The 14,906-nt window shown below is 60.2% G+C and overlaps 1 protein-coding gene across 1 annotated transcript in view; it reads right to left on the bottom strand.

Moving 5' to 3' along the window:
• NTSR1 (neurotensin receptor 1) overlaps window positions 1-7,681 on the bottom strand; it is a 50,499-nt gene extending 42,818 nt beyond the window's left edge. Inside the window, exon 1 of the mRNA XM_017503494.2 lies at window positions 6,595-7,681. Within this exon, the coding sequence (XP_017358983.1) occupies window positions 6,595-7,308 (714 nt within the window). The 5' untranslated portion in view covers window positions 7,309-7,681. The remainder of the gene's footprint in view (window positions 1-6,594) is intronic.
• Between the last annotated feature and the right edge of the window lie 7,225 nt (window positions 7,682-14,906).

Raw genomic sequence — 14,906 nt, 5'->3', positions numbered from 1 at the left:
GGTCCACCCGCGACTAACACGCCTGGGGTCCACCCGCGACTAACACGCCTGGGGTCCACCCGCGACTAACACGCCTGAGGTCCACCCCTCAATCTACAGCTCCACGAGCTTAGAGCCTCAACCAAGATACAGAACATTTCCGTCACCCCAGAGCTCCCAGCGCCCCTGTGGCCACCCCACCCCTCCTCCGACCTTCCCCCTGGCCCAATGGCTCATCCTTTTCCAGAACCTCAAGTTCTTGGACCACCCAGGGCCTTGGAGTCTGGGGTCTTTCACATAAAGCGCCTTCGTGAACCGCGTCTTCAAGGAGACCCGGGGAAGACAGATTCGCCAGTCTGAGTCATCATCTCCCTGAGCCGGAAAGCAGAAGAGAGGTCACCAGGTTCTGGGGGCCAGTGTTTAATGGGGACAGAGTTTTGGTTTGGGGAGAGAGAAGGTTCTGGAGGCAGATAGTGGCAATGTTTGCACAGCAATGTGAACGTGCTCCTCACCGCTGAACTGTGCCGTCACCAACAGTAAGACAGCACATCTTATGCGCTGTGTGTTTCCCCACGAGTTAAAAATAAAGAAAAGCTTTTTTCTTCTCTTAATATAAACTGCTAGAGAACCACGTGGGCATTTATTTCTGTGACAGAAAAACGAAGGCAGCCCCGGCCTTGTGCACAGGCCTCTCGGGCCCTGCTCAGCCCCGGCCGTCTGTGCCCATCAGCAGATGTGGCCAGATGGGAGCCCCGGTACCCCTGAGAACAGCCTGGAGACCCGAGGGCTGCTGCCTGAGGCCATGCCTCGCCTGTGGGGTGGCAAGTACAGGCGGCCGTGCCCGCTTGCTGCCCTCAGCACCCACAGAACTGTAGGCACAGCCCCAGGACCCCGTTTGTCCCTGGAGTTGAATGTCCTCAGAATGCTGTCAGTCTGAGTGCAGGACGGCCCAGGAGAGCTGACCCTGGGTCCCGGTTCAGAGTTGTGAACAGGTGAGCCTGAACTGCTCTGGGGCAAGTCACTCCCGAGGACTCCAAGCCCACTCAGAGCCACTGTGGCCAGCTCTGAGCCCCACACACTCCCACCTTGCCCGTCACACCCAAAAGCCTGACCATTGTCCCATGGAGAGACCTCAGGGTCAGCCCAGGCCGCCCCAGCTGAGAGCCGCTCTAGGCCTGTCTCCAGCCACGTGATGTGCACAGGTGGTCTGCCCTCGGCTTCATCTGGGAAACGGGGTTAAGGGGTACAGACGGGGACACGCGTGGTCCGTCTGCACGTCCTCACCTGCCATCTCCTACCTGGCCCCAACAGGCAGGTCTGGTGCCTGGAACGAGCCCAAGGCCGCCTCCCTGTCCGGTCCTGCCCTCGCTCCCCGCAGCCTCAGAGCTGCAGTCTGAACATCTGATTTCAGACGCCAAATTCTTTATTCCAACACAGAGCACCTTAACCTTTTGAAAACTTTTAATTACAACATTTTTCAAACATATACCTAGAATGTCATCAACACCCGCTTTCCACAATTACAGACTTCAGACCAATCTTGTCACCTCTGTGGCCGTCCTAGGGCCCCTCCCCCAGATCACGCTTCAGCAAATCTGAGATGCGGCATCATTCCGTCCGTAAACACTTCCGTATGTACCTCTAAGAGATCAGGACCGTTTTGAAAACCATACCCACAATAACTCTGGACAATAAGAATTTGTGGCCATTCAACTCCCCAAACTTTTTAGCTGCTTCTCGGCATGAAGAACGATTGGCTTTGGTTCCAGGATTGTGTGACAGGTTGACTTGTCCAAGCCTTTGCTAAGAATCAAGACTGCCTGGGAGGCTGAGATGGGTGGATCACCTGAGGTCAGGAGTTCAAGACCAGCCTGGCCAACATGGGGAAACTCTGTCTTTACTAAAAATACAAAAAGTAGCCAGGCGTGGTGGTGGGTGCCTGTAATCCCAGCTACTCGGGAGGCTGAGGCAGGAGAATCACTTGAACCTGGGAGGCGAAGGTTGCAGTGAGCCGAGATCACACCATCACACTCCAGCCTGGGTGACAAAAGCGAAACTCCATCTCAAAAAAAAAAAAAAAAAAAATCAAGGCCACCATCTCTGGTTCCCTCACTGTTTGTCTGGAGGCGTTTCTTGTGGTCTGGGTTTTGCTGGCTGGATCCTAATGGGGCCTTTGTCCATGTTCCTCTGTCTCTGGTGAGTCCTGTGTGTGGCAGCGGCATCAGGGGCTCTGTCAGATTCAGTGGCTTTGATCCAAGGATGTCACGGGGTGTGTGCACACCAGGGCTCACCTCACACCTAACTCCCTCCCCTTCGTGACACTGGCGGCTGTCAAGAATCGGTCCATCTGTTAATTTATCAGGCTTGTGCCTGATGGTGGTATTCTAATAAAGACTCCCACTGCTTCTTCACGGACCGACACACTGCCCTTCCTCTGCTCTTGGGACACTCTAAACTACCTTTTGATTAGAAAAGGCAGAGAAAATGCTCCCTTGTTTTCCTCTACAGGGTCCTGGCCTTTTCCGACTGGAGGAAGTGTGTGACTCTCGGCCCCGCACCAACAGCCTTCGACGCCCTGGGCTGGAGATGAGGACACCGTGGCTGCCACAGCTGGAGCGGGAGCTGCCCACAGCTGCATGGTGTGGGCCCCTCCCCGTCCCCAGGGGAGGTCAGAGTGGGGCAGGCTGTTCCCCGGTGTAAACGCCTCTGTCCCTGATGACCCCTCCAAGAACTCCTTCTTCTGCAACTTTCTTTCTTTTTTTTTTTCTTTGAGATTGAGTTTTGCTCTTGTTGCCCAGGCTGGAGTGTGGTGGCGCGATCTCCGCTCACAGCAACCTCTGTGAGCTCAAGCGATTCTCCTGCCTCAGCCTCCTGAGTAGCTGGGATTACAGGCGTCCTTCACCACACCAAGCCAGTTTTTGTATTTTTAGTAAATATGAGGTTTCGCCATGTTTGCCAGGCTGGTCTCGAACTCCTGACCTCAGGTGATCTGCCTGCCTTGGCCTCCCCAAGTGCTGGGATTACAGGCGTGAGCCACGTCGCCCGGCCTTTCCTGCAACTTTCTAACTTGAAAACGTTCCCGCTGCAGAACAGTTGCAGGAGGAAGACCCCGGACACTCCGCTGCCCACGGCAGGTCTGCAGCCCAATGCCCGTGGCCCCGGGAGTGGTCCCTCACTTGATTCTTTACCTGCTTGCTCTCCTTCCACTTGGCCACGCCCTTTTTTCTGAACGGTCTGAGAATCAGTTGCAGACTCCACACTCTGAACACCCCTGTATTTTTCCTAAGAACAAGGGTGTGGCCTTCAGAGGTTGCTGGGTGTTGCCTGGAGCACGGGACGGAGCCCTGGAACAATCCGTGGCCCGAGATCACTGGACTCCGTCTTCTTCCCTGCCTCAGTGCTGCTCTTTCCCGGGATTCTGCCCTGAACGGCCGGGGTGTTGGCCAACTTGCCCTGCAATCTGTCTGCTCCTGGACGCCTCCGTAGCAGGGGCTGTGGTCACCAGTTTCTCCTGTAGGAGTCGAGGCCCCCTCTGTCCCGGGAGGGAGAGGTGCCCTCTGAGTGAAGAGCACTCCTGTTTGTACTAAGTGTCAAGGAGGCTTTCCGAGGAAACGAAGGAGCAGACAGGGAGGCTGAGCCCGCAGGAGCAGGGCTCCCTTGGTGCAGGAAATGGCAGCGATGAAGGATGGTGAAAGGCACCTCACGGCCGCTCAGGAGGGTCTAATGGACTCGTGCCTTTGAGGCTGGGGGGGTTTGCTTTTGTGCGTGGCCATGGTGGGGGCGGGTCTCTCAAACTGTTTCAAAGGCTGCAGCCATCTCATCGGATTTGAATGTGACACCGGAACTCACAGGCCCCTGGCACTGTGGGTCCTGGGCACACACACGTTCAGTACACACTCCGCGGATGGATGAGCGCGGGACTCTGCTGGTCCACAGCCTGCGCCATCAGCCCTGAGCCCCGCCACACAGCCCGTGCCACCAGGACCTTTCACCACTGAGGTCAAAGCTGGGAGATTGGGCCCCGGCCATGGGGGACCAGACGAGGAGCAAGGTCCGTCTGCCTGTGCGGGCTCACACGTACGGGTGGGTTAGAGAAGGGGTCGGGCATCCTGTAGGTCCCTGAGCCCCCAGCACCTCCTCCCAGTCGCCCTGCTGCACCGGGGCCAGGTCTGGGGCCTTTGGGAGGGTCCTGGGCACCGGGTCCTGCCTGCTGGCCTGAGAGCGCAGCTCCACTATCTACCCCCACCCCCCGCTACACACTCGGGAAAGTGTCCAGCCAGCTTCAGGGAGGATCATCCTGTTGCTCCAGAATGTTCTCACAAAGCTGCCTCATTTCCAAACACAATTTCTGTTTGCAGGTGCCCAGGCCAAAATTCTGCAGAGACACCGAGGCAGGAAGGGACCCCTATTTTGGAAAGAGGGCCGTTTGCTTGGCCACTGCCCCAGCACTTCCAGACACGTCGCTGAGGGGGAGACACCTCCCTGAGGGTATCCAGCCCTCCTCAGCCAGACGTCCCCATCTGAAAACAGCAGCTGTTCATGCAGATGTGCCAGTCGCCCAGAAGCCCACGCGGGAACATAAACCCCCTCATCTGGAAAAACCTCTCGTGAAATGGCGGATGGCAGGGCGGGGTGGAGGGAGGCCAGGCCTCTCTGACGAGCAATGTTCTTTTCAAGCCACATAGCAGCTGGCATCAGGGCCCTGGGAAGCCCCAGGCCGTCAGCCTCGGATGGAGGAGTGCCCTTGTAATCAGCCACCCGTTAAAGAAAAATGGAAACGACGTTCTCCAAGGGTGTGGAGGAGGCCAGGAGCACCCAGCAATGCTTGGCCAGCACCGCGTCCGCAGGGCTGGGGTCTGTCCCAGTGTGGATGCGGCCTCTTTGAGTGGACGAGTGACCGTGGCTGGACATAGCGTAACTTGGCCCAATCTGCCTCGCAGGCTCTGAGCAATAAGGCTGGGCAGGTGGCGCTTTGGGAGGTGAAGGGGTGTCCTGTAGGTGCCCAGTCCCAAGTGACCGGCCGGCAGAGAGGCCGAGCACAGGGAAGGACGCTTTCTGGGGGCCGGAGCTGAGCTGTGCTCACACCCCTGTGCTTTGCAGCTGTTTTTGAGGATTGCAGGAGGCCTGTGAGCTCCTGGCCTTTTGCCAGGGGAGAGGGCGGAGTGGGTGTCTGAGCAGGGGCACCTCCTGGGTGAGCAGTGACAGTGCTGACCCCTCCACTGCCCGCCGTCTGAAGGGCTGAGTGGCTGCTGCCTCTGGTGACAGAGGGCCTCTCGCTGCAGACTCTTGCTCCCACCAGTGCCTGTGGGAGGGGCCTCCCTGATGGGACACCTATAGCCACGAGTTCTACAAGCAGCTGGGGGGACTAGGAGCTTAGTTCCAACCCCCCAACCCCCAGCCCACCAGGGTGGTGGCCAGTGGAGAGTCAGTTAGGGCCCAGGGAGTGACAGGCAGGTGACACCCTGCCTGGCACTGCTGCCTCCCCCCACTGGGCAAACTGGCATACATGGGATGCCCAGGCAGCTACAGAAGGTCAGCTGGGAGGCTGTCGATGCTGGTGTGGGGGGAGCCGGGGGAATGCCAGCCACCCAAACTGGGCAGAGGTGGGCAACTCTGCCTGGATCCTTCACTCCATGGCTTCCTTAGCCCACCCAGAATGGGGGAAACCCCACACCTCCAAGGCTGCTCAAGTCCAAGGTGTCATTCAAAGTGCCTAACCCGCCCTGACTTCCTTCTTGGACACCAGCCTCCCGCTAAGGGCTTTTGGTTTGACCAGCCCTCTGCTCCAGCGCTGGAGCCCCCCATGCCACGCACCTCTCAGCCAAACTGATTCCCAAGGGGCCTTCCCACCTGCGTTCCCACGGCGCTTTGCTCAGATCCTAGGAGGGCCCTTGGCCGCTCGGCTCCAGGTTTATGCACCTTACCACATGCCACCGCCACACACAGATCCTCACAGCCTTCCCAGCAGAAACACCGTCCCCACCATCCAGCACTAATGGCACCTGTGAGCGCTTCTATGTGTCAGGGGCCATGCAAACACTTCCCACGCGTTGTCTCCTGAATGCTCTACCTTCTGAGGTCAATGCCATGACCACCCCATCATGCAGACCCGAAAGCTGAGGCTAAACTAGGAACTGGCCCAAGGTAGCATCAGGTTCCACTGACTCCCATGTTTGGGCCAGGGGAGGCAACTGGGAAGCACTGGCAAAGCCAGTCTGGGGCTGCTCTGCAGAGGAGAGGAACATCACCTGTTGGGGACACAAAGCCTTTTGAGAAGCTGATGAAAGGGGCCTCTTCCTTTGGCGACGCCGGTGCCAGCACGTATGAGTTTCCATTAGATCTTAAGGAATTCAGAGACGTCCAAGGCCCAGCCATGGACTCCAGGGAGGTCACAGGCATGGGCTCCATCCCCTCAACAGGAGGGGAGAAGACAGGAGCTGAGCCTGGCAACTCTGGAGCTGCCCCAAGTTGCCCCAACCACCTTCCCAGCCTCACAGGAGGAGACTGTCTCTGTGACCTCTCCCATGCCCCGCACCCAGAAGGCACACCACTGGCACTGCGTTTGGAGAAAACGGGGAGGGGGGGGCGCTCTGGCGGGTGGTCACCCATGCTCACCTGGATGACGATCTTGACCGTGGCCGCGTGGATGGTGGGCGTGCACACCAGGCCCCCGGGGTGCTGGCCGTCGGCGCTGCGGTTCTGCTGGCCCATGGTAAACAGCATGGGCACCGCCAGCAGGCCCGAGGCCAGCCAGATGGCGCTGATGAACTTCTTGGTGCGGCTTCGAGACATGAGGGTCTTGGCCTTAAAGGGGTGGCAGATGGCCAGGTAGCGCTCCACGCTCAGGCTGGCCACGTTGAGGGCCGTGGCGTAGGTGCAGGCGTCGCGCACGAAGTAGTAGCCGCGGCAACCCACGTCGCCGAAGGCCCAGGGGTGGTGCACCCAGATGAAGTTGTACAGCTCCACGGGCATGGCCAGCAGCAGCGTGAGCAGGTCCGACAGCGCCAGGCTGCCCAGGTGGTAGTGCACGGTGCTCTGCAGGCTCTGCAGAGACTTCTTCCGCGCCAGCGTGAACGCTGTCACCGCGTTGCCCACCGTGCCCACCGCGAAGAGCGCCAGGTACACCGCGGTCACCAGCGCCTTGGAGTAGATGTCGGTGTTCACGTCCAGGTGGCTGCTGGGCGCCGCCAGGATGCGCTCAGACGCATTGCCCGAGCCGTTGCCGAAGCCCGGGGCCCGGAGCGCTGCCTCCAGTCCCGCCTGCGCCCGCTGGAAGGGGTCGGCGGCAGGTGCGCCCGGGGCCCCCGGCGTGGAGGTGTTGAGGCGCATTAGGACGAGGGGTCCGCGGCTCTGTCCCGCGCCTCCGGGGCTGGAAGTCCGGGCGGGAGTGGGCGCGTCTCTGGCGGGGACCCAGGAGAGGGAGCCCAGGGGAGGGCGCGTGGCGAAGCCGAGCGGGCGCGCCGTCCAGCCGGGAAGCGCAGACCCAGACGCGCCGCCTCGGGCTCGGCGCTCCCGGCTCCAGACCTCGCGGTTCCTCAGGCCGTCTCCAGGCTCCGTGCTGGCCGCGGGCTTCGCGCTGCCTCCGATCTCCAAACCCCGCGGATACCCAGGCACCCGGGCGGCAGCGCCCGGACCGATTCGGGCTGCGCCGGGCGGGCTGCTGGCGCCGGGAGGAGCGCACGCAAGGCTGCCCCGGCGCGCTCCCTCCCCCGCTCGCAATCTCCTCCCTCGCGCTCTCCACGCCCCCGGCCCCCGCACACCTCCCGCCGCGCCCCCGCCCTCCGGGCTGTGCGCGTCTCCACGGAGCCCGCGGCCGCGCGGCGCGCCCAACAGTGGGGGGCGGAGGAGGAGAGAAGCAGCCCTCGTCGCCGTCCCCGCCCCGCCCCGCCCGGGTGCAGCCTGCAGGGTCACCCCCCCACTCGCACTCCCCGGGGCAGTGCGGGCTGGGTGAGGGCTCCAGGGAATCAGAATTCTGGGCGGGTGCGGCCGGTACCGTGCACCGGACCCTTCCCGCCGCCCTCCTCCCTGTTCTCCGCAATTTCTCGCTCCCGACAGGAAGGGAACTGGGCACCTCCCCCTACCCGGGCTGGCTCAGTGGCAGTGAGGGTGTATCGGAGGGCAGGGAAAGAGGAAGCTCCCGCTGGTAGGGCTGGGCGACTGCACAGCTGGCTGGGCCACCCCCCACTCCTGGGTGTCCACAGGGTGCCGGAAGCTGGGTGCCAGGGGGACTCTAGGACCACTGGAGATGACATTTCTTGCAATTCCTTTTAAAATCTGGCAGCAGTCATGGGCACACATGGTCTGTGATGCGTTATTTCTGGGACGTGCCCAGTGGGAATGGTGGGGGCTCAGAGCATAGATATCACCTGGGGCAGGATGGCCTGAGGCAGTACTGCGGACACCTGCAGGGGCTGGGCAGCTGGGTCCTGCAGAGGGCGGGAGCCACATATGGTTTCATCAAAGTCTGGGAAGGGGTGAATGGGGGAAGGCAGGACGCACGCACCCAGAACAGCACCCTCCCAGCTCAGGGCCCACACCTGGCACCCTGGGCCGGTCTCATGACACTATGGGGTGTGAGTGGGCACCCTCTGGGCCCCTTTTTACTGCCTGGATTTGTCATCGACATCACCCTGAGAGCCCGAGCCCCAGCAGGATTTGGGAGGGGCAGCCCCAGCACCTGACACACTCTCTCCCTCTGAGTGTCCTCCCAGGGTGGCCTCCATCCCCGCTCGGGAGCCAGGTGACAGTGAGATTCTTGTCCTTTACCTGCCCCCAGCACCTGGCGGCACTGGCATAGGTGGCCAGGCACAAGCTTGCCCCCCATGTCTGGGTTGCCCAGGGGCCACCACTGTCGCTCCTCTAGGCCCTCCCCTCCACTCCTCTGCTCCCTCCTCCCAGAACCCCTTGGAGAGGTTGGGTGGAGCTGCTGCCCGCTGTGTGCAGGGGTGGGAGGGGTGGCTCGGGTGCAGCCCGGGAACCAGCCTGGCCTTCCTGGACGTCGCTGGCTGCACCTGCTGTGCTGGGAGCAGGAGACCTGGCCAGGCTGGCGTGGGGGTCACAGGATGTTGAGGGAAGCAGGAGGCTGAGAAACCGCCTCCCAGACCCGCCCAGCTGGGAGAATTCGAGGCTCCTGAACTGATGGCTGGCAGTGGGACTCCGTTCTCACCCCAATTTGGGCTGGTCTGTTCAACCAAAGCTGATACTCTTCTCAGGGAGCCGCAGCTCACAAAAATCTGAGCTTGGAAATCCTGGCATCAAAGGAAACGCCAGTGGTCCCTTTGCTGGAAGCCAGGACAGCAGGCTCAGAAGCCAGCAGATGGCCCCGCTACTTCAGATTTGGACGAGTGTCCTTAGTGTCTCTGTGCCTCAACTGAGTCGTCTGTAAAACAGGAATAGTGGCTGAATGAAGGGCAGGGCTGTTCCCGATGGGTCCCCGTGGGGAATGAACGAGGTTGAATGGGTTGTCAGGTGTGAGGTGAGGTGATCCATCACTGGAGTAGGCTGGAATAGGCCGGATTTGTCCTTTGGAAGGCAATTCACCAGTTGCGTACCGAGGTTTGGGCGGGGGGACCTTAGTGTCCACGCCACACTAGGGAGTCCAGGGGCTCACCACTGTCTTCGTAACCCTGGGGCCTGACCATGGGCTGGGCCATCAGGTGCCTCTGTTGAGACCCCCACAAAGAGGAAGGCCACAGCAATGGGCACTGGGGTCTGTCGCTCTGCCAGCCCGAGCAGGACGCAGCAGAACCGTGCGCTTCCTCTGCCGAAGCTCATTGTTTGGTTTTCAATCCCTGACCTTTTGGCTAAGCTGCCCTTATTTTCAAAGATTTATCTTTGAGTTAGCTTGGGACCTTAAAAAATCATAAAAGGCAATTTAGTGCAAATATTGTGATGGAGCATTTGCTTAAAAGCACATAGGAAAATGTCACTTGGAAGGCTTTGCTCTATACAAGGTGTATAGCGGGTCCCTGGTGAGGGTCCCCGGCGGCCACACCGTGCGCTCGGCCATTCTCAGCTCTCCTGTGCACGCAGGAGACGGATGGCTCAGCAGCTGGAAGCTTTTAACCTCACGTTGTTTGCCTCTTTCTCTCCTGATTTCTACAGACAGGAGCCCTTCCTAAACAGCTGAGACTCTTTAAAGAAAGTGCCGGTGAGGCGTTTGGGAAGGGCCGGGCGGGGCCGTGTTGTGCCCATTGGTGATGCAGTCACGCCTTTGGCCAGGCTGATGCCTTCACTGACAGGTGAAGCTGGGCACGGCCTTGTGGGGGGCAGGGCTGCAGGGGTGAGTGTCTCCTGCAAGCTGCAGAGCCTTGGGGACATGCTCCCCCGATCCCAACACTCCCAATGCTGCCTGCTGGAGGGGAGCCGGCCGGTCCCATGAGCAGCGAGGGCCAAGACCCGCTGACACCACGGCTCAGATTCTAGGGTGCAGCGGGAGTGCTGACGAGGGGCAGCCCACGCACAGGGGACGGTTCTGGCTTTCTGTGATTCCCCGAGTGGTGTGAGCAAGGCCATGTCCTCATTACCAAGCAAGTAATGACATTGTGCCTGGGGTGACAATCACGTCCGAAGATTCACCACACGAGCGGTCCCTGGGAGCATGCTCCTAAGGTGGGGGGTCCCTGCTTGTTTTGTTGACCAGCTTACCCCCAGTTCCTCCAATGCTGCCTGGTAGGTAGTTGGCGCTCAGTGGGTTTCCGTTGCACTCTTGGAGAACATGTGGGGGTGAACAGAGCGAGGCCACGCCAGCAGGCTTCCCGTGCAGGAGAGGCTCTGTGCTTCCCCTCCCGCAGGCCCCCAACCACTGTTGCTAGCAGGATGCCTTCTTGCTATATTGAAAAACAAAGTGAGTTTACAATAACACCTCTCTCAGTATCTATTGCTGTCTAACAAAATGCCCCAGGAGCAGTGGCTGAAAACAAGTATTTATTATTTCATCAGTAGCCGATTTCCTATGGGGATGAAGGCGGGTGGGGAATTAGGGGCACAGAAGATACGTAACATACATAATCGGTAGAGCTTGGCTATAGATTTTCCCACCCACAGCATGGAAATTGCGTGTGGTGTTCCAAGGAGGATCTTTACGAATAGAGCGGCAGGTGCCCATGTATTCGCGTAGTGAGTGTTAGCAGGCCGGCGAGGAGGGCAGAACCGCTTCCAGCCTCAAGCTGGCTGCACCCCTGCCATCTCTGGGGCTGTTGGCAGATTCTGGGGGTTGCCCTATAGGCGGATCAAGCCTCAGCCATCGGCACCCTTGTCCCCCACATCCCCAGGTCGTCCCCTGGATCTCAGCCAGCTTTCTGGAAACGTGAACTGTGTTCTGAGAACAGAATACGGAGCAGGTGCAGCTGCCCATGAGCACAGCAGCCGCTGCAGGGGAGAGTTCCCGGGAAGGCCAGGGATGCCGAGGGCAGGTCTGGGTGACAGGCTGGAGAGGAGGTGGTTTTGAATCCCAGCTTCACCAGGCCTGGACCCCCAGTTCCCTGTGTGTGAAATGCACGACAGGGCCCCTTGGCCAGCAGCCTGCAGTGAGCATTTCGTGCCGTGCACCCACTTCATTCCACAGAGGCCAGGGCTCAGCCTGGTGGCTGCAGGGAGCTGGAGGGGCTGTGTGGGAGGAGGATGGCCCGGAGTGCCCTCCTGCACTCCGCCTTTGCCTGGGTGGGGACACGTTCCAGATGCGGTGGTGGCTGTCTGGTACGCTTGGCTGAGGATGGAGAGTGATTGCCCACCAGAGCTATGTGAGGTCTCCGTCAGCATCACAGACACTCGGCAATCCTGTCCCGTGCCTCAGGCGAGACGGGGTGGCCATTCCACCATCCCACAGGTCGCCTGAGAAAGATGGCGCTGGCAGGCTGGGAGGCTCGGGATAGGACAAACAACTCACTCTAGTTTTCCTGGGACTTTCAAGGTTTTAAAACAAAGTCCAGAGACTGGAAACTGGAGCCCTCTCAGTCTCAAGCAGCTGGGTCTGAGGGTCCCCTGGCTGGGTGCTGTGGGAGGGGCTGAGGTGGCCCTGGCTGTGGCTGTTGGAGGGGCTGAGGGTGGCCTGGTAGTGGCTGTGGGAGGGGCTGAGGTGGCCTGGCCATGGCTGTGGGAGGGGCTGACGTGGCCTGGCTGTGGCTGTGGGAGGGGCTGACGTGGCCCTGGCCATGGCCGTGGGAGCTTGCTCTTGTAGCTCCCCTCCCTTCCCGTGCTCTCTCCTGCTCTGTTGACCTCCCAGCCCAGGTCTCCCCCTCTGGGACCAGGTCTCAGCACTCCTGCCAAATCCCAAAACATCCAGGGCTCCTTCACCTCCCACGGCTAAGAAGCCAGGAATCTTCTAGTTCAAACCCGCCATGGCTCGTGGAGAGCTGGCTGCTCTGTAACCGGCCCACTTTTCAATCACGCATTTCCTCTGGGCTCTGATTCAGCAGCCGTCTGACTCATGCAGCCGTCAAACATATATCAACAAGTGTGTCTCTGCCATCTGCATGGAGGCCAGAGCCTCCTGGGGAGCCTTGGCTCAAGGGCTTACATCTAGTGGGCAGAAGCAGCCAAGTTCCCTTAATTCATGTGCCACAAGAGCCATCTGCCCTCCACCTGGCTCTGCGGGAAACTGGCGCAGGCCGGGTACCCGGTGGACAGGGAGGTGTGTTGAGCAAATCGTGAGCACCTGGAGGGGACAGCTGGCACTTCACCTGCTCAGTCTCTCCCCTTGCCTGGGCACCAGCACCCCCAAGTCTCCGTGAGCCGCCTGCTGTCCACATGGTCTGTGTGTGCACACGTGTGGTCACCTGCATGCGTGTCGGGCTCCCAGGCTCAGAGGGTCCCCGCTGGCAGGAGCAGGTCTTTCCAGGCTTGTCTCCTGTCCTTGCTCTGAGACCCCATAGGAGGCTCCACTGCCTCTCCCCAAGGCTGGCATGCACCTGGCAAAGAAAGCTGTGCCCAGCAGGGAGGAAGGAGGGTGCCCTCCGCCCACCCTGCCATGTTTTGTGTTCACTCTGCTCAGATGCACGGAGCCCCATTTCCTGGCTGGAGCTCCGGGGACCCTCTCCTCCTGCTTGGGGCTGGTTTCTCAGCGTGAATGAAACTGCTCCGCCCAGCCAGGCAGAGGGCTTGGGATCTGCAATCTGACCCGGGGCTTCACATCTTGGCTCTGCCGCCTCCACAGTGAGTGGCCTTAGGTGACCCTGAGCTTCAGCTTCCTCATCTGAAATATGGGGATGTTAATTCCGCCTAATGTTCACAGATGTGGATGAGATGGGGCAGCCCACGCCATGGGGAGCGTAAGGACCCCAAGGATGTTCACGTCAGACTCCCCAGAACCTGTGAGTATTGTCGGGGTGCCTGGCAAAGGGGATTGGGGGCAGGTGGCTTAAGGTAGCTCATCAGCCATGAAATAGGGAGGCCGTGCTGGGCCCAGAGGAGTCACAAAGATCCTTAAATGAGGAAGAGAGGCAGAAGGAGAACCAGAGTGATGGCAGCCTGAGAAAGAGGTGAGCAGCAGCCACATGGGAGGCCAGACACTGAGGGACGCAGGTGGCCCTACACACAGGGAAAGGCAACAGAACGGGATCTCCTCTGCAGCCCCAGAGGGAGGCAGCCATGTGTGCACTTTGCTTCAGCCCAGGGAGCCCCATTCAGACCCTGATCTCCAGAGCGGCGAGGTGGTCATCACGTGGGGTTCGCTGCAGCAGCGGCAGGAGACAGACCCGCCGCACTTACAGAGCTCCGCGTGGCACTCCAAGCATGAAAGCAGTGGCACATGCTGGCTGTCAGAACAAAGACTCCTCAAGAGGCGCAGATGGGGGCGGGGCTCACGCCTGTCATCCTAACACTTGAGGAGGGTGGATCACTTGAGGCCAGGAGTTTGAGACCAGCCTGGCCAACATGGTGAAGCCCCCATCTCTACTAAAAATACAAAAATTAGCTGGGAGTGATGACACATGTGTGTAATCCCAGCTACTCAGGAGGCTGAGGCTGGAAAATGGCTTGAACCCGGGAGGTGGAGAGTGTAGTGAGCCGAGACTGAGCCACTGCACTCTAGTCTGGGCGGCAAAGACTGTCTCAAAAAAAAAAAAAAGGAGGCGTGGAGCCCAGTGGGGAGCGTGGCACCGTGCAGGGGCTCTAAGCCACGCGCATGCAGCAGACGCGGCCTCTCAGGGCCCCAACTCAGGTCCATCTGCTTGGTGGACAGGAGTGAGGACATGTGGCAGGAAGGCTGGAGTGAATGCCAGACGCAGGGGTGAGAAGAGCACTGTGAGGGAGGTGGGTGGTCGGGGGTGGAGGTTGCTACCGTGAGGGGCCGCAGGAGGGAAGGGCAGCCACACAGACCCTGAGGGCCTTCCAATTTGGCTGCGCCCAGGGTGTCTGAGGGGTGGGGCTCCTTCTGCCTCCTTCCCTGATCCCTGCTCACCTGCTGGCCCCCTCCTGTGCCGAGGATGTGGGGGGAGACAGATCCAGCCTTGAACCCAAGGGACCCACCTGTAAACCAGGCCTTTGGCCCCATAGCTCCAAGCCAGTGCTTGTCCTTGGAGTCCCCTAAATGTCTCCAAAAGAATCCAAAGGTGAGTCTGGCACACTGGACACTCAGGAAGCTGGGGTGCTGTCCCCAGAGCAGGCCAGCTGTGAGCATCCCACACTAGCCAGGTCCAGAGAGCCTGGCTGAATGGTGAGAGAGTGAAGGATGGCCGAAGTGGGCTGGGGAGGTGGAAGAGGCCGCTGGGGTCCAGTCCCTGCCATGCGCCAGACCTCTCCCCTCCCAGACAGCATGAGGGGCTCAGGGTCTCCCAGGATCCCTCTGCCCACCCTGGCTGCATCCCTGCTGGCCTTCACCTCCAAGGAGGAGGTGCTAAGGACCAGAGCCTGGCTCCACATGGCTCAGAGCCCACTCCTCCCCCTCCCCTCATCCAGCTCTGGTGTCTCAGACGGTGCTGCGGGGCGTG

This window comes from Cebus imitator, unplaced genomic scaffold (genome assembly GCF_001604975.1).
Source record: "Cebus imitator isolate Cc_AM_T3 unplaced genomic scaffold, Cebus_imitator-1.0 Scaffold311, whole genome shotgun sequence".
Lineage (NCBI taxonomy): Eukaryota > Metazoa > Chordata > Mammalia > Primates > Cebidae > Cebus > Cebus imitator.
This window is presented reverse-complemented; position numbering and strand designations above follow the sequence as displayed.